Genomic DNA, 22,353 nt, shown 5'->3' with positions numbered 1-22,353 from the left:
TGAGGGTCTCGATTGCAGGTTCTTGGTTTCATATGAACGGTCTTAGAAGGCGATACGAGGATGGTTTCATTGGGGATAAAACCAAAAATGGCAGCTCAGGAAGAAGAAAGTTGTGCTTTCTAAAATAGAGTAAGAAAGCAGGCAGGCTCGGTAGTGGAAGTCTGTGTGTGGCTTCGAGGGAGGAGCTTTGTGGGCCTATAAAATACATATACTGTTGTGTTCATTATTTGTCTTATTGCTGCAGTAAAATCCTGATAAAAGCAACTGAAGGAGGCATTATTTGAGGGGAGAGTCCATCCTCCCTGGCAGGGAATCTTAGTGAGAACAGACAGAATATGCAGGTGGTGTTTTCTCAGCCAGGAATAAGAGATAACTGATTGTGCACAGCTCACACACTTCTTTCTTATTCAGTCTAGGACCCCAGTCCATGCAGTGGTGTCACCCACAAGCAACACAAGACCAAAAGCTACTGACAGGCATCCTCAGAAGCTAACCTAATACAAATGATCCTCCATAGGAATGTCCAGAGTTAATCTAATATTGATAATTTTGCACACGAGTGTTCAGATACTTAGCTCCTAGGTAATTCTGGATTCTGTCAAACTAACCAATATTAACCATCCCAATCATTAACAATCACAGTTTAGCTTGAAGGCTGTTTTTTTTTGGTCGTAAAACAGTTCTTCATCCTCAGGAGTCCCTGGCCTTTTCTTTACCACTGAATCGCTTTCTAGCTACATCTTGAAGAAGAATTTCCCTTTAAAAACAAAATTGATTGATCAGTGGTTAAGAGCACTGGCTGTTCTCTCAGAGGACATGGATTTAATTTCCAGTACCCACATGGTGGCTCCCAGCCATCTGTTACTCCAGCTCTAGGTGATACAAAACCCTCTCCTGGCCTTCGTGGACAGATGCACACACAGGTCGTGTGCAGACATGAATGTAGGCAAAATACTCATGCACATACAAATAAAATAATGAAATATGTTTTGAAAAGGAAATTAAAATATTAGACAGTTTTTGTGGTTTTCAGGTCTATGGACAAGATAAGCACCATCAATGGTTAAGTTTGAATGTCATATATGCTTTGGAATTAAGCATGGTTCATGAGCTGCTTTAATCCCCTTGCTTGAGATAATGTTCAGAAAAGGAGCACTGTCTCTTTGCAGGTGTTCCTCATAGCAGTGCACTTTTGTTTTCTATCTGTGCTGACATTTATGCTTGCTAGCCACTAAAATGTAAGACAAATCTGGGTCAAGAGGCTCCATTTTCTTCCCATACCTTCTTACCTTTCCTGTGTGTCTAGCCTGCATACATTCTGTCTTCTGTCTCTATGAAGTTATTATTTTAAAAACTTCACATACTAGAAGTAGAGATGAAATGGGGGGAGGGGATGGTTACTGAGTATGAGCAGACTTCTTAGATTTGGTGGGATTTCACTCAAGAGTTAGGACGCCACACGCCCTTGGTCACACAAAAACTACCGCCAGGTCAGTGGCTTCCACCAAGTCAATAGAAAATTTAAGAATGCATTTTATGGGCACAGAGAGCTGACTTTAGAAAGAAGTTTTATTATAGGATTTTAGGTGGGGAGTTTAAGAGAAATAAGGAAGACAATGTTGCTGTGTAGCTGGAGTGGCTCTTGGCAAATGGGGTTCTACTGAATTTCTTTTCAAGGGTTTTTTTTTTATAGGTCTTAGAGCAGAAATGATTGAAGTATGAGGAGGTGTTCATTCCAGATACCTCTCATTTTAAGTAACAGCCTAGCCTATGGCTTCTATGCAGTAAGGTTCAGTCAGGAAAAATGAAAGAATCCAGAACCGAACCAGAGGCCCCTTCCGGCCTTCTGGCTTCAAGTCAGGACAGAACCAAAGATATTCTCCATTTTGGCCAATGTTTGCTGACATTGTAGCACTGCCAGAATGCAATTTTAAGTTTGAATAGTGTTTCATTTTATATATACAGGCCACATTTGTTTACTCACTCATCTGCTGATTGACAATCGAATTTCTCCCACATGCTGCTCTTTGAATAATACTGCTGAGAACAGAGGTTTACAAGTATCGACTCTTTTCAGTATATACCCAGAAGTGATGTTGCTAAACCAAATGATAATTGTTTGTTTATACTTTTGAGAGGTAGCCATACTTTTTCCATAGTGGCTACATCATTTTACATTCCTTTCAAAAGAACACATTTTCCGATTTTGCCACATCTTTGCTAAAACTTGTTATTTTGTGTTTACTTTGATGGGTGTAAAATGCTGACATACTGTAGCACTGAGTGGTTATCCTAGGGCCTTACACAAGCACCGTGACATTGGGCTCCTTTTTCTGATATTTATTGTGGCTTAGGTATGCATTTCTTTAAAGACTAGTCATGTTCAATAATAAGATCTCTTTGTGTGTGTGTGTGTGTGTGTGTGTGTGTGTGTGTGTTTATTTGTATAACATCTTCGGAGAAATGTCTAGGCATTTTTTTCTCTTTTTCATTTCAGCTTGTGTCCTATCCCACATTTATATATTAACGTCCCCTTTGGGAGCTTATGAGTTCATGAAAGTCAAAAACCCATGGGAGTGGATTAGTATTTGTAAGAGACATGAGGGCTGGCAAGAAGGATCATCAGGGAAAGGGAGCTACTGCCAAGCCTGATTACCTGAGTCTAATGCTTAGGATACAGTGACTAGAAAGAGAGAACCAATTCCTCCAAGCTTCCCTTTGTATCCATTGGAGCATTAAACACACACACACACACACACACACACACACACACACACACACACACACACACACGACTTCCCTGTGCACCCGTCCTAGTCAGCAAGCCTAGCACCAGTGGGCTCAGTCTCACTATGTTGGAGCTCCATCTTCCTTCTGAGGCATGCAAGCACCACCAGAGTGGTTGAAAAACCGAAGCCATAGCGCCCCACCCTACAGCTCTACCTGCCTCCCGGGAGGCCTGCTCAAAGGCTTACTTAACCACAAGTTTTTGGTACCGCAATAGTTTATCTGGTAAACAAGGTAGCTACTAAGTACCGAGTGGGAAGGCAGTAAACATGGTCTGCAAGTGTAGACAAAGAGGTGTCTCACATCTTGGGTGGCATGGAGCAGAACAGTATGATATTTCATCCTGCTTCTCATGACAATGTGAGAGATATAGGATGCATGAATTATTTTGGAGTGTAAGACAAGGAGGGCTTGTGTATACTTGGGAGTAGAATTGCTAGGCTGTGTGGCAATTCTGTTTACATTTTTGACTATTTTTCATGACCTTCCACCACTTTCTATTTCTAAAATTAATGTCTGAGGTTTCTAGTTTCTCCAAAACTCACACCAGCAATAATATGCTCCCCCTTTTCTAATGCAGCTAGAGTATAATTCTGTCCTGTTGACTCATGTCGGGGTCTTTCTGTGCATTTATTGGTCATTTATATGTCTTCTTGGGGAAAGGTCTGTTCTGATCCTTGGCAGTTTTTAAGTAGAACTTTTGTTAAGTTCCCTTTATTGCTGTGTTTTAAGAGTTTTAAAAATAAATCTAGGAAACATGTCTCTTTGTGATATGTGATTTGCAAATATTTACTCATGTTCTGTGGACTTGGCTTTTCGTTTTCATGGTAATGTCCTCATAAACATGAGGAAATTTTTAAAAAAACAATTCTTAGCCCACAATCATAAGTATTTAGAGCTGATAGTTTTACTAAGAATGCACACACTGGACAGTTCTCCATGCAGTACGAGGAAGGATTACTCATCCCTTCCATGTAGATACTGAGTTATCCCATTTGTGGAAAAAAAATTACTCTTTCCCCAAGAATTGTATCGGTGCATCGGTTCAGACAGCCAGTTAATTATGACCATACTTATTTCTGATTTCTATAATTAAGAAACGTGGAAACTAACTGTACAATGGAAGCAAGACTCAAATCCACGAGGCTCTGCTCCAGGAGATGTAATCATCTTTTGTTCTGATCTTTCCACTTTAAAATGGCATAAAATATTTATCAGTTTTCTATTTTCATATTGGGAGGATAAGCTAGAATTTTATGATGCTTTAAAAAATTAAATATTGTGTGAATTAATGGAATGAAGTTATGGTGCTTGGTTTGGATAATTCATAAATGGGGAATGAAACCTCAGGCTTCAGCCATTTTTTCTTAGCGATCAGTATTATTAATAAATTGTGACCTTTATTCTTAAATAACATAGGCTGGCATTTGGGTAACTTTTTGAAAGTCACACAGAACATGGGTTTGCCAGAAGATAATGAATAAAACTTCTATACAACTGTTGGTTTGAGCCTCTTTTGTTTAGGAATCTTTATTGTTTACTCTTTTTATATGTTGTTTTCATAAATAAATATTCCAATTAATTGTTGGAAGTTGGAAAAGGATATTCTCCTGAAGCCAATAATGTGGTCCATATGAACAAACAAGGAGAGAACACACTCATTTTCTTTCACTGAAAGTGTTGCCTGACTGTGGCTGCACAGATAAATGACTTTGCAATCGCAAACCTGTTTTTGAAGTCCTTGAAACTTAAGGGTTCAAAACCATCAGCAGTAAGGCAGCTATCCTTTGCCTATTCGAGATTTCCATCCAGAGCAATCAGACTCCCAGCTAGCTCCTAAATAAGGTATTGGAGAGTTAGAATATCCCTGAGCTGCCTGTGTGGAATTCCCACCCTGCTGAACCAAGTTAACTTCTGTGACATTCAAGTTTTGACCATATCTGTTCCCTTGTCAAGGTACCTTTGTCAGTCCTTTTGGCAACCCATGAAGAGACAATTAAAGGACTGTAGGTGATCATCCCATCCCTGATCATCTTCGAGATTTGATGAGAGAGTTGGCATTGATTGACTTCACGGATCTTAGTAATGTTCACTCTTACCTTCTTTTTACACCAGAAAACATTGGAAGTGAGACTTTTCTAAAGTCAGATATACTCATGACCACAGTAACGACAGTGAATAGAAAGGATTTTTATTATGGGTGTGTGCTTTTTAAACAGCAGAGTTAAGAAACCGAAGATTGATTCTTTGAGGGAGAATGGTCAGATCAATACTTAGTCAACACGATAGAATACAATACAATAGTCAAATTCTGGATAAATTTATTCGTTTCAAATGTAGTAAATAGTACTTAATGCTTTTGCCTGATTATAAAAACCATTTAGGATGAACACTCTTAATTCAAAAATCAGAAATCCCAAATTATCCAAAAGCCGACATTTCGGTGTACAGCTGTTGCACAATTATTGTGAAGAGTTGCACACTTCAACCTGCGTTCACATATAAAAGTCTTATAAAAGAGCTGGGGAGTTGGTTTTGCTTACTGGAATTTCAAAGCATCTGAGTTCTTATCCCAGCACCCACAGCAGGCAGCTCAACATCTTTAGCTCCAGGAGATACAATGCCTCTGAAACCTGTCCATACAGCAAACCACCCACCCACGTGTGTGTGTGTGTGTGTGTGCGCGCGCGTGTGTGTGTGTGTGTGCACACACGCACATCATTCACACACACATTACACACATGTATCACATAGATCACACAAGACAATGTATAAAATTGTCTTTAGACCATGCTCAGAAAGTACATATGAAATAAAAATTTTCACTAGGCTTGGGCCTTGTGTTCAAACTAACTCATTATGTGTAGACAAATGTTCCAAAATCAATCAATCAAACAAACCAACAAAAAAAAAAAAACCCATAAAATACAAAATATATTTGCTTCCAACCATTTTGGAGAAGGGATAATTTTACTTTAACCCATGTAAAATTGACAATAACAACAACATATAAAATTAAAATGTTCATATTGGTCCTAAGTGCAAAGCTCAGAGCTTTTTTATAGTTATCTCTCCCAAGTCAAGGTAAGGCAACATGCTTATGTTGATATTTCTTTTCCCCCATGGTCATGTGCAGTTCTAATCTACAAATGTATGCTTTGTGCTCGGGTTGACTGCTCAGTTCTGAAGTTGTGTAATGTCCTTCAAAGTTTCTACTTTTTGCTCTACTTGGCACATTATTCATGAGGTTCTTTGGTCCAGAGGTGGAAGAAGTTATCTACAATTAAATTTTGGCTAAGCAGTCTTAGGCAGAGCCAAGTGGAGTCTTGATTACACATACAATTGTGCTTTTGCCTGGAGCCAGAAGGACAAGAATTAGAAGACACTGTGTTTTCATCAGTACTGGTCAGCTGACATGGGCTGAAAAGGGTTAGAAGGCCAAATGGAAAATACTTAGAAACTAGCAGCAACCTTTCTGTCCTTTTCTTTTCCCAAATAAACTGGTCTCATTGAATTTCTCACTTTCTTGTTTCTGCCACATTTCCTCAAAGTCCTATTCCTTGTAAATATTTCTTCATCCTACTTTTTGGACTTAGTACATTTCTATTTATCCAAGATTCAACTCAGGTTTCACTTTTCACTTGTTTATCTAAAACACACACACACACACACACACACACACACACACACACACACACGCAGCACTGTTCTAATGGAGACGAAACAGAAAGCTAGTTTTTTAGTCTTAGTATTTGGTGTGACTTTGGATGGGTACTTCTCTGATTTTTAAATTTCCTCTTTTGCAAGAAAAGAATGAGTTATCTATTTTGATTGACATCCCCTCCCTTCCTAGGAAGTTGAAAACGCCAGTACAATAAAATGTTCCTTAAAATGCAAATAATTTTATAAATTTAGCTTTGTCATCTCTTACTATCATTTGCAATTTCATTTCAGCGTATGTTAGAAAAGCATGGAAAATGCATTTGGAAAGCATTCAAACAGAATCTTCTTACGCCGTTCCTTTTTTTCCCTTTTCTCTTGTCACCCCCCTTCCCCTCCGCCTTTGATTTTTGCTTATGCATTCTTGAGATCTTGCTTATGCATTAAGCGTCTAGGATTAGACGCTGAACTTTTCAGTTACATTTTGCAGCTTGAGCCATTTAATAATCAGGAAGAGAGTTGGAAGAGCAACTACACACACACACACACACACACACACACACACACACACACAGTTGGAAGAGCAACTACACACACACACACACACACACACACACACACACACACACACACACACACACACACACACACACACACACACACACACACACTCCACCCCAGCTCTAGAAGCTAAACATTCAGACTGGCACGGTCTGAACAAATCCCATCAGAGCCTTGGGCTGTTGCCAGCTCCTAAGAGCCCGCTTTTTAGCCCGCGTCTGAAAGCCGGAACTCAATACCAAGGGGCGAAGGGGCGTGTCCGGAACTTCTGGAGGGAGCAGGGCTGAGCCAGACTACAACTCCCAACATGCACTTGGACGGAAGAGGGTGCTACCTCTTCTTGACTCCCTTATACCTTGGGCTTCTTAGGACCGAGGCAGAGGTATACGTAATCAGCCGTAATAACAAAGAGATATCGTAAACTTGTGTGGTGACAGAAGCATTGGGAACATTTCATCTACTGCTCTCTACTCAAGGGGTGGCTAGCGTAGACATCGTGGAACCTCTGTTCCTTTCAGACGAGTTTCCGGAGGATATTAATTATGAACGAACTCTGTGGCGCGACCGTTTAATTCTCCGGCGGCGACAGATTGTGGTGGAGAGATGGTTCTGGCGGGGCTCATCAGGAAGCTCGGTAACTGTCTGTGTTGCCCAGGGTCCGAGGAGCCCTCGCGTCTTGGCTTGGTAGTGCTGGGTTCCGGCGGCCCGGTCGCGCGATCACCGCTCCTAGTCCCTGCTTGCGCAGAGTTGCCCGCTGACCTTGCTCACATTGTATAATGCTCGGCCGCATCCAGCGCACCTGTGGCTTAGTTACATCCTGCTTTCTCTTCAGGGGGTTGGGGGGATCAAGCACATTCAGAATAAGTTATGAGTGGTTCATCTTTTCAGAGCCGGGAGATAAAATTATTTTGTGCCAACTTTTCTAACAGGCCATCAGCTGACAGAGATCAGGGAACGCGCCCTCAAAAGTATCCTGTGCAAGATCGAGCACAACTTGATCTGCTGTGCTGACTTGATTCAGGAAAGGTTGCTTTTTCTCCATTTGCTTGAATGGTTCAATTTCCCGTCCGTCCCAATGAAAGAGGAGGTTCTGAACTTGTTAAGCAGATTGGTTAAGGTAATGTCATTTTGAAATGAAACAACTGTGGTCTAAGTTAACTAGCATTTACTGAAAGGCATACTTGGCATTAATTTTTTTTTAAAGACAATCAGAGGTGTTGAATTTTAATTCATCTGAGTAGACATTGCTCGTCATTTCTTATAATAGCTTATCTCACATTGTACGATGCCTTGAAGTAGAACTACTAATTCTGTTTTTTTTGATTATTTGCCGCCCGTTTTTCTTCATTTTCCTGATATTTCACGTTTAAATTAGACATTTCCAGTATTAAAAGGAATACATTTAAATACGTTTAATTAACAGTGTATATAATGCTATTTCATGAAAATATTTTTTTTCTATTTCTGTGTCTACATTAAGAGTAATTTAATTTTAAGGACCAATGTCAAATGTTCAGTGTCTTTTAAGTCATTAAAATTCTCATGGGGAAATTTTAATGCCTTTGGCATTTTGATTCCAGTAAGGAGACTAAGATAAAGTGTCAGTAGAGAAAAGTAACTTAATTTATATTTAAAAGAAAGGCGTGGAAGTAGGAAGGATCATATAAGACAGGGGCCAGCCAGTGTGTGTGTATTGTGTGTATGCTCCTGTGATGGGAAGACAAAGTACAATGATGCATATATATGAAATATAATGGAACCCATTTTCTAAGTGACTATATTAGCAATAAAACATTTACAAGTAAAAGGGGAATTGGTAGTGTGTGTTTTTAGTGCTCAGAGTCTTGGCTTCTTTCTATTGAGTATGTGTCTCTCTAAGTTTGTCTGTTTTCCTTTATGTTTGATTTATGGAAGTTGTTTAGAACACAGCAATGCAGAGTTTGCATTTCAAAACATGAAATATTTGTTACACTAAAACTGCTATGTTTTGATTATGGTAAAATGAAGTTTAGAGATCTCCATGTTCATGGCTATTCTCAAGAATATTTCTTTTACTGTAGTATCCTCCAGCTGTCCAACACTTGATTGACCTTGGTGCAGTAGAGTTCTTATCTAAGCTCCGTCCAAATGTGGAGCCAGCAATTCAGGCTGAGATTGATGGCATTCTCGATGGACTTTTCATTCTTCCTTCAGAAGTTCCTGCACTACGTTCTGCCACTTACCAACCTGATCAAATTGGTAACTGCTTTTCTGTGTTGTATTCTCTTCAAATCTTTATTATGTTTTTTTTTTGTGTGCGTATGTATGTGTGTATGTATGTATGTATGTATGTATGAAGTATGTATGTATGTATGTATGTATATATGTATATGGGTATATGTGTGGATGAATGTCAGCTACAACATGCCTAAGGAGGACAGACAGAGGATACTTGTGGGAGTCAGTTCTCTCTTTTCCACTAGTATAGGCCCCAGAGATTAAATTCAGACTGTCAGGCTTGGTGGGCTTGCCAACTCATGTCCTTTTTTTTTTCTTTCTCTTTTTTTTTGCAATTCTTTCCTAAGTATATTCAGTGAGAACTAAAGCAGCTGGGAACTATAAATTTGAGTAGTGAAGAGAAGGGAAACAGACTAAGAAACACAGGTGGGCAGTCATCATTTGATACTTTTAGCAGACTCATATTCACCAGGGATATTTTCAATCTAATTAGTAACTATATTTACCTTACAGTGAAAGAGAGGGGAAAGCATCTTACTTGGAACTTGGCATTCTTTTTTTCTTTTTTGTTTTGGAATATACAATATTCAGAGGATAAGCTGGATTACTTTTTTATTTTTACTATTTATTTAGTTTTATTAATATTGAAAGAGTGAGAGAAAATAATACACTTTAAGATGGATAATTTTTGTTTTAGCAGGTGAATTGATAACACAGTAATTCATGTATTTTTTTTTTTTTTTCAGAATTGTCACAACAACCTGAAGTTTTAACAGGCTATTTTCCCCAAGACAAAAGTAGTCTCCAGCAGATGGAAGTCCCACCAGGGCCAGTGGGTGTGTATAAATAGGGAAATCTACCTCTGTTGTAGAGACTTTCCCGATGATTGTTTGTAGTGACATATTCGTTTGTTTTCTATCGCTGTGATAAACACCATGACTAAAATGATGTTTTTGATTGGGAGAAAAGGATTTATTTCATGTTACAGCTTATAGGCTATCATGAAGGAAGTCAGGGCAGAAACTCAAGGTAGGAACTGAAGCAAAGACCATAGAGGAATGCTTGTTATTGGCTTGATCTCCATGGCTTTCTCAGACCACTTCCCTATACCCCCAAGTATTACCTTCTAGGGCCTGGGCCCTTCCACATCAGTGATTAATCAGTAAAATGTCCTACCATCAACTTGATAGAGATATTTTCTCAATTGTTATCTAACCCCCAGATAACTAGCTTTTTTCACATTGACCAAAAGTAATTAAGACATGACTGGTTGTACTGTGTCTGATTCTGTTCTTAACGCACCCTCTGTTAGAGAGTTTTCTGATTGACGTTCTCTTTATGTCTCTTCTTAGCAAATTATATATATATGTTTACTGCTTGTCTCCTTCCTAGTGTAATAAGCTGTGACAGCCCCTCTTTCTCAGTATTTGAAACAATGCTAGAAATGTATCAGGCATCCAATGTGGACTCTTCAAAGGATTCAATGAGTACTTACCAAGCCACAGTGGGATTTGGTATTATCCAATGGGGTAAGCACACGATTATCACCTGACTACAGTGGCTCAAATACAGTTAGTATAGCATAAAACTTGGCCACACAGACAAATCCCAGTGTCCCTATTTTACCAACTAAGACACTGACAAAAGGTGAAAAGTTTGTCCTAGGTGACAGGGAATGGTTAAAAATTACACAAGTTAACATGGTATTACATGTTATAGTTGAGATGAAAGGATGTGCTAAAGAGTGTCTGCTGATATCAAGAATTAAAATAAACTTAATTTAGAACCCTCTGCTTTTAAAAAGCTTTCACAGCAACTTAAAGGCTGAATAGCAACATAAGGGAACAGGAAGCATGTGAAGCTGCTTTAAATGCTGTACTCCCTCTGTCTGGAAAAGTAAGAAGTTTAATGATAATCTCTGCATCCAACGAGTCCATGTTCTTCCCAAACCATTTGACACACATGTACACACCATCATATTTGATTGTTAAGTTTTGCTGTTCTTTTACAGGAAACCCAACTGTGAGGTGGCTGAGGTTCTCTGTGTTTCCTTGGCTACCCCTGACCACAACAGACAGACATGTTCTCTCCTCCAATGAAAGGTACAGAGATGATGTATTACAGGCCCCTTTGGTTTTTTGTAGCCATGAAATCTGATAGTTATCACTATACGTATTCTTCTGGAAAAGGTAACAAGTTCTGAAATGTGATTTTCAGTATTTCAAGAAAGCAAGCCAGAAAATGGTTGCATGTGTCTTATCTTTGAGCCATCTACATGCCCATTTTGTTCCTGGATGGCTGTCATGTAGCCCAGGCTGTCCTCAAGCTTACTATACATAGCTAAGGATGACCTTGAACTCCTGCTGCTCCTTATCCCCCACCGTGTGCTGTGATGATATGCATGTTAGTGCGCCTGGAGCACACCCAGTGTCTTCTTACAGTCCTTCATGACATGCTGTCTCTAATTGTGTAGGCTGTCTGAGTATTTCCTGAGTCCTTCAGGAAGAACAGTGGAACGAAGTCCGTTCGGTAGAATATACTTGAAACATGGGCTCCATGAGGAGGAAAACTTAAAGGTGTTGAGAAGGTTGGAGATACCCGCACTGGTCTTCTCTAGTGCGTATTGATCTTAAATTAGGAGGATTTATAAAAGGAGAGGGCTGATTGAGAAAAGCTTGCAGCATCTTACTTGTCGTTTTTGTTTTTTTAAGGTTGATTTTTAGGACAGACCATAGTGGCACATACTTTTAATGCTGGTTCTCTTGAGGCAGAGCCAGGAGGATCTCCGTGTGTTTGAGGCTAGCCTGGTCAGAATAGTGAAACCCTTAAATTTTTTTTAAAAGAAAAACATTTATTTGTAGTTTTAATTAATTTAATGTGTCTGTGAGTGGGTTTGTGCCTGTGTGAGTTCGGGTGCCAGAGAAGTCCAGAAGGTGGCATCCAGTCCCCTGGAGCAGGAGTTACAGGTTGTGAACTGATTAATGTGGGTGGGGGGAGCCGAAATTGGGTCCTCTGTAAGAGTAGCATGCGCTTTCGACTACTGAGTTATCTCTCTAGTCCCAGATAGTGGTTTATATATGTAGGTATGCATGCATTTATTAATTATGTATGTAGAGGTCTGCCTGCATGTATGCCTGCAGGCCAGAAGAGGGCACCAGATCTGATCATAGAAAGTTATGACCCACTATGTGGTTTCTGGGACCTGAACTCAGGACCTCTGGAAGAGTAGCCAATGTTCTTAACTTCTGAGCCATCTCTATAGCCCCCAGATGGTATTTCAAATATCCATATTTATCTGGTGTAATTTACTTGAAGTCACAATAAATGATTGTCTCTTTTGATAAGGTATGAGTTTATCAAATTTGAAAGAGTTAAGACAAAATACAGGCGATTGCTGGTAATGCTTACATCATTGTCTAAGGGCAAAGTATTGAAGAGGTAGTGCCCACTTTAGAATGGGTCAAGGGTGAGTTATTAGTTGTGAGTCAGTGCTTAAGGAAGAGGTAGAATAATTCTAGCTGAGTTCTTGAAGTGGATTATATACAATTACTGCATCCTTAGGTAAGTGGAAGCTAAGGGTATGGGATAAAAGGACATCGGGAACAGGGAAGATGATTGGAGAATCGAATTCCCAGAAATTAATGCTATACAGGCTGTCATTTTTTCCCTTTTAATTTGAAAATTGTATTTGACTCACCAGTCCCATTTGGTAGAGTTGTTATGCCTTCACATTTAGTGGTTAATGTGACGTAGTTCCTGTTCTGCCAGAGTATGGTCTAGTGGAGCATGCAAAGCCAGTGAGCAGTCACTGAATTAAACAGTGTGGTGTGGAGAAGAAGGACCTCCTCAGAGCTGACTAGGAAAAGATAGGAGGATGCATCCAGGGCCTAGTGATGCCTCTGTGGAGCTTCAGGTGCTGACAGAGACATTATGCCGTTAGGTTACGCAGGCAGGTGCACATGCATTCTCTCTGAAGCCTAGCTCTGTTGTCTCAGCTCCTTGAGAAGTAGTAACCACACTCTGATCTGGAACACCTGTGAGCTCCTGAAGGACGTGATCATGCAAGACTTCCCTGCTGAGATTTTTCTTCAGAGGCCTAAGATTGTTCAGGTAAGCATATTCAGGTAAGCATATTCTGTGTTGTTTTAGGCTTTCAAACAACATTTTATCTTACCACAAATTAGTGAAGTGCATAGCAGAGTAAGCATCCTTGGGAAGAAACCTTATATGAATTTTAATTTTAAAAATGAAGTATTGAGTGACTTAAACTGCCTTCTGTCTGACGTATCAGGATAGTTACAGTTCTTTTAGTGGACAGTAGTCTCATTTAGTACTTTCTGTCAAGTCTGTCTATCTCAAATTCTCATTGTTTGGATTTTCTTCTTTAAAGTTTTAAATTTCTATATCAAAGTGTGCGTGTGGAGATCAGAGGGCCACTTTACAGCATTGATTCTCTCCTTTCACCTTGATGTGGGTTCTGGGGATCAAGCTTAGGTTGCCACAGTGCATGGCACGTGTCTTTACCCACTGAGCCATCTCACCAGCCCCATTTATGGGGAATCTAATAGAGTAAGCTTTGGAAGAGTGGGCAGCAATAACCTTTATGTTTCGTATTCTTTATGTTTAGAGAATAATGCTAAAGAAATACATTATCAATGATCAATAATGATTACCCTTTCCCTTTATGCAGTCTCTTGTCTCTGCAGTAGACAGATTCAAATGGGAATGTAACATATCCACAGCATCTTATAATACCTGAGGGTTCTGGGTTCTCACTCAGGCTGGATGGATCCCAGTGATTGGCAGTGTGGATGCCTTCCATCATAGATGGGAAATGGAAACAAAAAAGCTGTTTATTACTGAAGCCTGTAAAGTGCTTCAGATGGGTGAGGTGTAGAGAACTTGCTGTGACTCTGTGTGCTGTGAAGTGGGTGTCCTTAGTGAGAAACACTTTCCTTCCAGATAGGAAATGGGAGAAACTGACTGATTCAGGCAGCTTTTTTATTATTTGTACTTATTTATTTTTTATTTTATGTGTATGAGTGTTTTGTCTACATGTATGTCTACACCATGTGCTGTGTGCTCCTGGGGCCTGTGGAGGTCAGAGGTAGGCATCAGGTTAATGTAGCCCTAACCCTAACACTGACAGTTGTGAGCTACCATGTGGGTGTTGGGAATTGAGCACAGCTCTGCAAGAGCAACAAGTGCTCTTAACTGCCATTGCACTAGGCCTACTCAGCTTTTAAGCATTGTCATTGAGATGAGGTCTGGCTGTGTTGCCCAGGTTTGTCTCAGACTCACATGGGTTCAAGTGTACTGAGTATCTGAGTATCTGGTACTGCAACAGGTATGTGGTGCCACCGTGACTTGTTTAATTTTATCACCTTTTGACATTGTTGGATTTTGCTGTCATTTTTGCCAGTATCTTTTTAAAACATTTTTTCTGTTTTTTGAATAAAATATACTTTATTATTATTATTATTATTATTATTATTATTATTATTATTATTATTATGTTGAGTGCTCATGATGTGTATTTGTCTACGTTCATGTCATCAAACAACTTTATGAAGGTGATTTCCTCCTTTCATGTGAGTTCTGGGTATCAAACTTGGGTTGTCAGGCTTGTGTGCCCCTGTTTCTCATGTTTTATGAAAGTTTGCAACCTTTTTCTTTGCTTATTCACCTTTGTTTGCTTATGTGCCACATCCATTTTTATTTATTTATTTTTTTTGTTTTTGTATGTAGTTCTAAAGACATAATTTTTAAAAATATAGGTCTCGTTATATATGCTCTGGAACTTGCTTTGCAGACCAGACTTCTGCCTTGAAGTTGTGGTGGCCCTCCTGACCACCACACCTGACCACAGTGTTCTGTGGAGCTCAGCTCTCTGTTTCTATAACTACTTTCACTCTCCTGTCTCAGGGCCTTTTGTGTCTGGTGAAGCTGGCCTTTGGAGGAGATGGGAAGCATCGTCTCGCCTTACAGTCAGTGTCCTGTTTGCAGCAGCTGTGCACAAGCTTAAGAAACAGACTCAACTTTTACAGAGATCCCAACCTTTTCTCGAATAAACAAGGTACTTTGCTTATCTGTTTACCAGGTAGCAATATTCTTTATCGTCTTCTGAGAACTGTCCACCTCACTTGAAAGTTGACTGTGTATGCTTTGCCTTTCTCAGTACACATTCCCATTCCTAAGACGTCATTGGCTCCTTGAGTAGAAACTAGGCAAATGAGAGAACCATCATGATCCTGTTTTTTTTGAATAAGGCAAAGTTTGAATTACTTAGAAAAAGATTCTCATAGAGAATTAGGTGTGGGCACTAAGAGAGGGACACACTCTGAAGGACAGTAGCCCATCTCCAGAGATGGTGCCAGCTTCAGGAGATTTGCTTTCACAGTCTTAACAATGGCTGTGCATGTGACGCCGGTGGCTTTCGAAGTTACAGTGCTTAAATGATTGAAATCTCAGATAAAAATGTTTTAGTATGCTCTGTTTTTTATCTGAAGAACTTTTCTTTCCTAAATGAGTTTGTAAGGTGGTTTATGGTTTATGGGGTTTCATGTGCCTTATAGTTGTATGCATTTGCAGGATAAACTAGGTCAGTAAAGGTCAGTGGAGTGCTAACTATAGGAGGTTAGGCATTCATTGTTCATAATTTTCTGGACTTTTCTCAGAAAAAGGAATATGTTCTTTGCATATGGTGTCAAAATTATTTTTAAAGATTAATTTTTATTATTTTTAATAAATTGTAGTTGTGTGTCTGTTTGTGGATATGTGCATATAAGTACAGGTGCCTGAGGGATCCAGAGGTGTTGGATCCCCCAGAACTGGAGTTACAGACACATGCAGGTCACCTGCCCTGGGTGCTCTGAGGAAAAGCAAGCTGGCTGCCTTTCCTTCCAAAGCCTCCTTTCCTTTTCTGTTGTGTCTCTCCTCTGAGCCTTCTGTCTCTTCATCTTAGGGATGACTGTAGCAGGAGTCCCATTTTCTGGTAGTGAATTTACTTGCTTAGACATTTATAGAGTGATTCTCTGTTTTATCCCCAGATTCTCAATCATTATGGGTCTGGGGACTAGGATTCAGACTGTGACAGTTCATGTGGGACTTAGGGAATTTTAATGCAAGGTATATATTGGGTTAAAACACTCTTTTGTTTGAAAAACAGTGATTTGTATTTTACCAAAGCCATGTTTATGCTTTTTGAGATGTAGCATATGCAGACATGTACTCACATCCACAGGCCATTCAGAGGAACAGTGCCCTCTAGTGGACAGATGGGATACAGGGTGACCTAGGCCGAATAGTCTCTACAACCTGATTTCTGGGTACACTGTGCCTTGAAAGATAAATACAAAACTCCAGTCATTTGTTATTCTGTTTTACAGTCCCTGTTTACTTGGGGGCCTCGCTTTTTACCATAGACTTTACCGTAGGCTATGCGCTCTTGTTAATATTCTTAATGGGTTTTCTGCAAATGACCCCAGAGAGCTGTGCTCCATGCTTTAGCATAGAAAGAGTTCAAGTACTTACATAACTCCTATTATATGCCAGCAGATAAACTAACCTCTGGATAGGGAGCAATGACCCAGCAATTCTGTTCTCAGGGTCTTGTACTTTTGGCACTTGAGGAAGACAGAGAAAGTCAGGGTTGTTTCTGATAAGAAGTGCTCTAAGGAAATAGAAAGGCAACATCACAGAAGAGGATACGACTTTCACCACTTTCTTTAGATGGATAGAGAGTTGCATGAAGAGTGTTCATGGGGAGTTGGAGATCAAGGCACCAAGTGCTTGCGATGTATGTGATAAAGGCAATCATGTCCTAGGAGAACAGAATGTCCAGAGTCAGGTACAAGGAAGTGAGGCGAGATAAGAGAGGTTATAGAGGCATGTAGATTGTGGTGGTTTGAATATTGAATATGTTTGATCCATGGGAAGTAGTACTATTAGGAGATGTGGCCTTGTTGGAGGGGTTGTGTCACCGTGGTGGTGGCCTTTGAGGTCTCCTAGGCTTAAGCTCCACCCAGTATGGAATTCTAGTTTCCTCTTGCCTGGCTGCCTACAGAAGACAGTCTTCTTCTGACTGCCTTCAGATTAAGACATAGAATTCTGGGCTCCTCTAGCACCATGTCTGCCTGCATGCTATCTTGCTTCCTCCCATGATGATAATGGAATGTACCTTTGAAAGTGTAAGCCAACCCCAAATAAATGCTTTCTTTTATAAAAGTTGCCTTGGGCATGGGGTCTCTTCACAGCAAAGAAACCCTAACTAAGACATAGATCTTATTAAGCATTTCATAGTTTGTGAAGAACAGTGAGAAGTGTGTGGTGTTAATTTTTTCCTCTTTTAAAGTCTGTCAATGTATCTATCATGTCTTTTTCTACAGCTGTCTGTAAATACACATTTGTGCACTGAAGTGCTATTATGGCTACTTTCACCATCATGAGTCTTATCTACAAATGTACATAAGGCAGCTCTGGCTGTCCTGGAATTCATGTGTAGATGGGCTAGCCTCGAGCTCACAGAGATCCTCATGCTTCTGCCTTCCTAAAGCTGAGGTTAAAGGTGTGAACCAGCACACCAGGCTCCATGTGCACCTATAACATAAGATGTAGTTATAGCTTTTTAAAAGAGTGTAATGTGATGCACTGAATGCTCATACTGTTCTACAGCTCTCAGACATCCTTGTTACTCTGAAGAGAGGCATTAAGTAATAATCTCCCCTTCTGCTTTTTCTTCACCTACTGATGAACTCTAATCTAATTTTATTATGAATTTTGTCCATTCTTGATACATTTGAGATCATACAGAATTTGCCATTTTTGTTTCTGGCTTATTTTCTTTATAATAGTTTTAAGCTATGCCTTCTTTGTACCATGTGTCTATTTTATTTCTTCCTTTGGCCGAATAATTTTCCATTGTGTTTATGTGCTAGATTGTGTTTGTTTATATCTTGAGGGACGTTTGTGTTATATCTACCTTCAGTCATGTGTCAATGTGCTGTATCCTACATGTGCGTGTTTGTGTCTGACGTGTGTGTAAGAATGAGCTGAAGATCATATGCTAGTTCTTTCCTTTGCTTTGGAAGGTCTTCTTCGGGCCCCTTTGTTGGTAGCTAAAACACGTTACGTCTCTACTAGCAATGCATAAAGCTTCTGCACATGTAGTTTCTCGTGAATGCTTCCTCTCACTCTTCATCATGACATTTCACAGGTGCCAAGCAGTTTCTCTCGCCCTTTTGATTTGCATCTACAGACACTCACAATGGATGATGAACTCACTACTAATTGTGTGTGTGTGTGTGTGTGTGTGTGTGTGTGTGTGTGTGCTGGTTGTTATTTGTATGTCTATTTTGGAGAAATGAATGGCTATTTCAAAACCTTTGCCCATTTTCACTTTGTTCTTTGTTTACTGTTCAGTCTTAGGAATTATTAATGTATTCAAAATATTAAACCCTTACTAAATACATATTTTGCAAATATTTTGCCACTCTGTATTTTGTCTTTATGCTTTCTTATAATGTATTTTGATGCACAAAAGTTTTGAATTTGATGAAGTGTGACTTATCTATTTTCTTTTGTTGTTTACATTTTAATTTCCATATCTAAGAATTCATTGCCATGAGGATTTTTCTGTTGTTGACTGGGAGGCGTATTTATGGTTTTAGTTCATATTTAGATTGATGTTTCATTTTGTTATGGTTGCATGTGGTTCAAAGCATGGGTGCTTTGAGAGCTCAAAGCTGGGGAGACGTACCCAGTGTTGTTCTATTTCACAGTCCTAGCTGTCACTGCCCAGAACTTCTTAAAATCAGGTCAGGAATGTGCTGTGTAAATATTTGCTGGGAAGTGTGATTTACTCTTTAAATTTTGTCCCTGTAGAAAATTTTTTTTATTAATTTTTTTATTTTTGCTAAAAGTCTAGGGGATATAATTAATTCACATTATCAGAAGTCTGTTTCTCAGCTGAAGACCTGTAGAGGGACAAAACTACACACACAAAAGCAGAACACTCTGTCCCCATAACTGGCTGAAAGAAAACAGTAAAACAGGTCTACAGCACTCCTGACACACAGGCTTATAGGACAGTCTAGCCACTGTCAGAATTAGCAGAACAAAGTAACACTAGAGATAATCTGATGGCGAGAGGCAAGCGCAGGAACACAAGCAACAGAAACCAAGACTACATGGCATCATCGGAGCCCAATTCTCCCACCAAAACAAACATGGAATATCCAAACACACCAGAAAAGCAAGATCTAGTTTCAAAATCAGATTTGATCATGATGCTGGAGGACTTCAAGAAAGACGTGAAGAACTCCCTTAGAGAACAAGTAGAAGCCTACAGAGAGGAATGTAAAAATCCCTGAAAGAATTCCAGGAAAACACAAACAAACAGTTGAAGGAATTAAAAATGGAAATAGAAGCAATCAAGAAAGAACACATGGAAATAACCCTGGATATAGAAAACCAAAAGAAGAGACAAGGAGCTGTAGATACAAGCTTCACCAACAGAATACAAGAGATGGAAGAGAGAATCTCAGGAGCAGAAGATTCCATAGAAATCATTGACTCAACTGTCAAAAGATAATGTAAAGCGGAAAAAGCTACTGGTCCAAAACATACAGGAAATCCAGGACTCAATGAGAAGATCAAACCTAAGGATAATAGGTATAGAAGAGAGTGAAGACTCCCAGCTCAAAGGACCAGTAAATATCTTCAACAAAATCATAGAAGAAAACTTCCCTAACCTAAAAAAAGAGATACCCATAGGCATACAAGAAGCCTACAGAACTCCAAATAGATTGGACCAGAAAAGAAACACCTCCCGTCACATAATAGTCAAAACACTAAACGCTCAAAATAAAGAAAGAATATTAAAAGCAGTAAGGGAAAAAGGTCAAGTAAGATATAAAGGCAGACCTATCAGAATCACACCAGACTTCTGCCAGAAACTATGAAGGCCAGAAGATCCTGGACTGATGTCATACAGACCCTAAGAGAACACAAATGCCAGCCCAGGCTACTGTATCCTGCAAAACTCTCAATTAACATAGATGGAGAAACCAAGATATTCCATGACAAAACCAAATTTACACAATATCTTTCTACAAATCCAGCACTACAAAGGATAATAAATGGTAAAGCCCAACATAAGGAGGCAAGCTATACCCAAGAAGAGGCAAGAAACTAATCGTCTTGGCAACAAAACAAAGAGAAGAAAAGCACAAAAACACAACCTCACATCCAAATATGAATATAACAGGAAGCAATAATCACTATTCCTTAATATCTCTCAACATCAATGGCCTCAACTCCCCAATAAAAAAGACATAGATTAACAAACTGGATCATAGCGAGGACCCTGCATTCTGCTGCCTACAGGAAACACACCTCAGAGACAAAGACAGACACTACCTCAGAGTGAAAGGCTGGGAAACAACTTTCCAAGCAAATGGTCAGAAGAAGCAAGCTGGAGTAGCCATTCTAATATCAAATAAAATCAATTTCAACTAAAAGTCATCAAAAAAGATAAGGAAGGACACTTTATATTCATCAAAGGAAAAATCCACCAAGATGAACTCTCAATCCTAAATATCTATGCCCCCAAATACAAGGGCACCTACATAAAAAAGAAACCTTACTAAAGCTCAAACACACATTGCACCTCACACAATAATAGTAGGAGATTTCAACACCCACTCTCATCAATGGACAGATCATGGAAACAGAAATTAAACAGAGCGTAGACAGACTAAGAGAAGTCATGAGCCAAATGGACTTAACGGATATTTATAGAACGTTCTACCCTAAAGCAAAAGGATATACCTTCTTCTCAGCTCCTCATGGTACTTTCTCCAAAATTGACCATATAATTGGTCAAAAACAGGCCTCAACAGATACAGAAAGATAGAAATAATCCCATGCGTGCTATCGGACCACCACGGCCTAAAGCTGGTCTTCAATAACAATAAGGGAAGAATGCCCACATATCGTGGAAACTGAACAATGCTCTACTCAATGATAACCTGGTCAAGGAAGAAATAAAGAAAGAAATTAAAAACTTTTTAGAATTTAATGAAAATGAAGGTACAACATACCCAAACTTATGGGACACAATGAAAGCTGTGCTAAGAGGAAAACTCATAGCGCTGAGTGCCTGCAGAAAGAAACAGGAAAGAGCATATGTCAGCAGCTTGACAGCACACCTAAAAGCTCTAGAACAAAAAGAAGCAAATACACCCAGGAGGAGTATAAGGCAGGAAATAATCAAACTCAGAGCTGAAATCAACCAAGTAGAAACAAAAAGGACCATAGAAAGAATCAACAGAACCAAAAGTTGGTTCTTTGAGAAAATCAACAAGATAGATAAACCCCTAGCCAGACTAATGAGAGGACACAGAGAGTGTGTCCAAATTAACAAAATCAGAAATGAAAAGGGAGACATAATTACAGATTCAGAGGAAATTCAAAAAATCATTAGATCTTACTATAAAAGCCTATATTCAACAAAACTTGAATATCTACAGGAAATGGACAATTTCCTAGACAGATACCAGGTACCGAAGTTAAATCAGGAACAGATAAACCAGTTAAACAACCCCATAACTCCTAAGGAAATAGAAGCAGTCATTAAAGGTCTCCCAACCAAAAAAAGAGCCCAGGTCCAGGCGGGTTTAGTGCAGAATTCTATCAGACCTTCATAGAAGACCTCATACCAATATTATCCAAACTATTCCACAAAATTGAAACAGATGGAGCACTACCGAATTCCTTCTATGAAGCCACAATTACTCTTATACCTAAACCACACAAAGACCCAACAAAGAAAGAGAACTTCAGACCAATTTCCCTTATGAACATTGACGCAAAAATACTCAACAAAATTCTGGCAAACCGAATCCAAGAGCACATCAAAACAATCATCCACCATGATCAAGTGGCTTCATCCCAGGCATGCAGGGATGGTTTAATATCTGGAAAACCATCAACGTGATCCATTATATAAACAAACTGAAAAGAACAAAACCACATGATCATTTCATTAGATGCTGAAAGCATTTGACAAAATTCAACACCCCTTCATGATAAAAGTCCTGGAAAGAATAGGAATACAAGGCCCATACC

The 22,353-nt window shown here is 39.4% G+C and overlaps 1 protein-coding gene across 5 annotated transcripts in view; it reads left to right on the top strand.

Annotated features, from left to right (window-relative positions):
* Positions 1–7,416: 7,416 nt before the first annotated feature.
* Rttn (rotatin) overlaps positions 7,417–22,353 on the top strand; it is a 167,375-nt gene continuing 152,438 nt past the window's right edge. For 4 of the 5 annotated variants that reach the window (XM_032885546.1, XM_032885544.1, XM_032885545.1 and 1 more), the window contains exons 1-7: positions 7,417–7,642; positions 7,938–8,125; positions 9,069–9,246; positions 9,972–10,061; positions 11,237–11,327; positions 13,221–13,335; positions 15,151–15,301. In XM_032885546.1, coding sequence (XP_032741437.1) covers positions 7,612–7,642; positions 7,938–8,125; positions 9,069–9,246; positions 9,972–10,061; positions 11,237–11,327; positions 13,221–13,335; positions 15,151–15,301 — 844 coding nt within the window. In that variant the 5' untranslated portion in view covers positions 7,417–7,611. Of the gene's footprint in view, positions 7,643–7,777; positions 7,818–7,937; positions 8,126–9,068; positions 9,247–9,971; positions 10,062–11,236; positions 11,328–13,220; positions 13,336–15,150; positions 15,302–22,353 lie in introns of those variants that run through there. The other variant, XM_032885547.1, reaches the window with a different exon arrangement.

This window comes from Rattus rattus, chromosome 15, assembly GCF_011064425.1.
Source record: "Rattus rattus isolate New Zealand chromosome 15, Rrattus_CSIRO_v1, whole genome shotgun sequence".
NCBI classification, from domain to species: Eukaryota; Metazoa; Chordata; class Mammalia; order Rodentia; family Muridae; genus Rattus; species Rattus rattus.
This window is presented reverse-complemented; position numbering and strand designations above follow the sequence as displayed.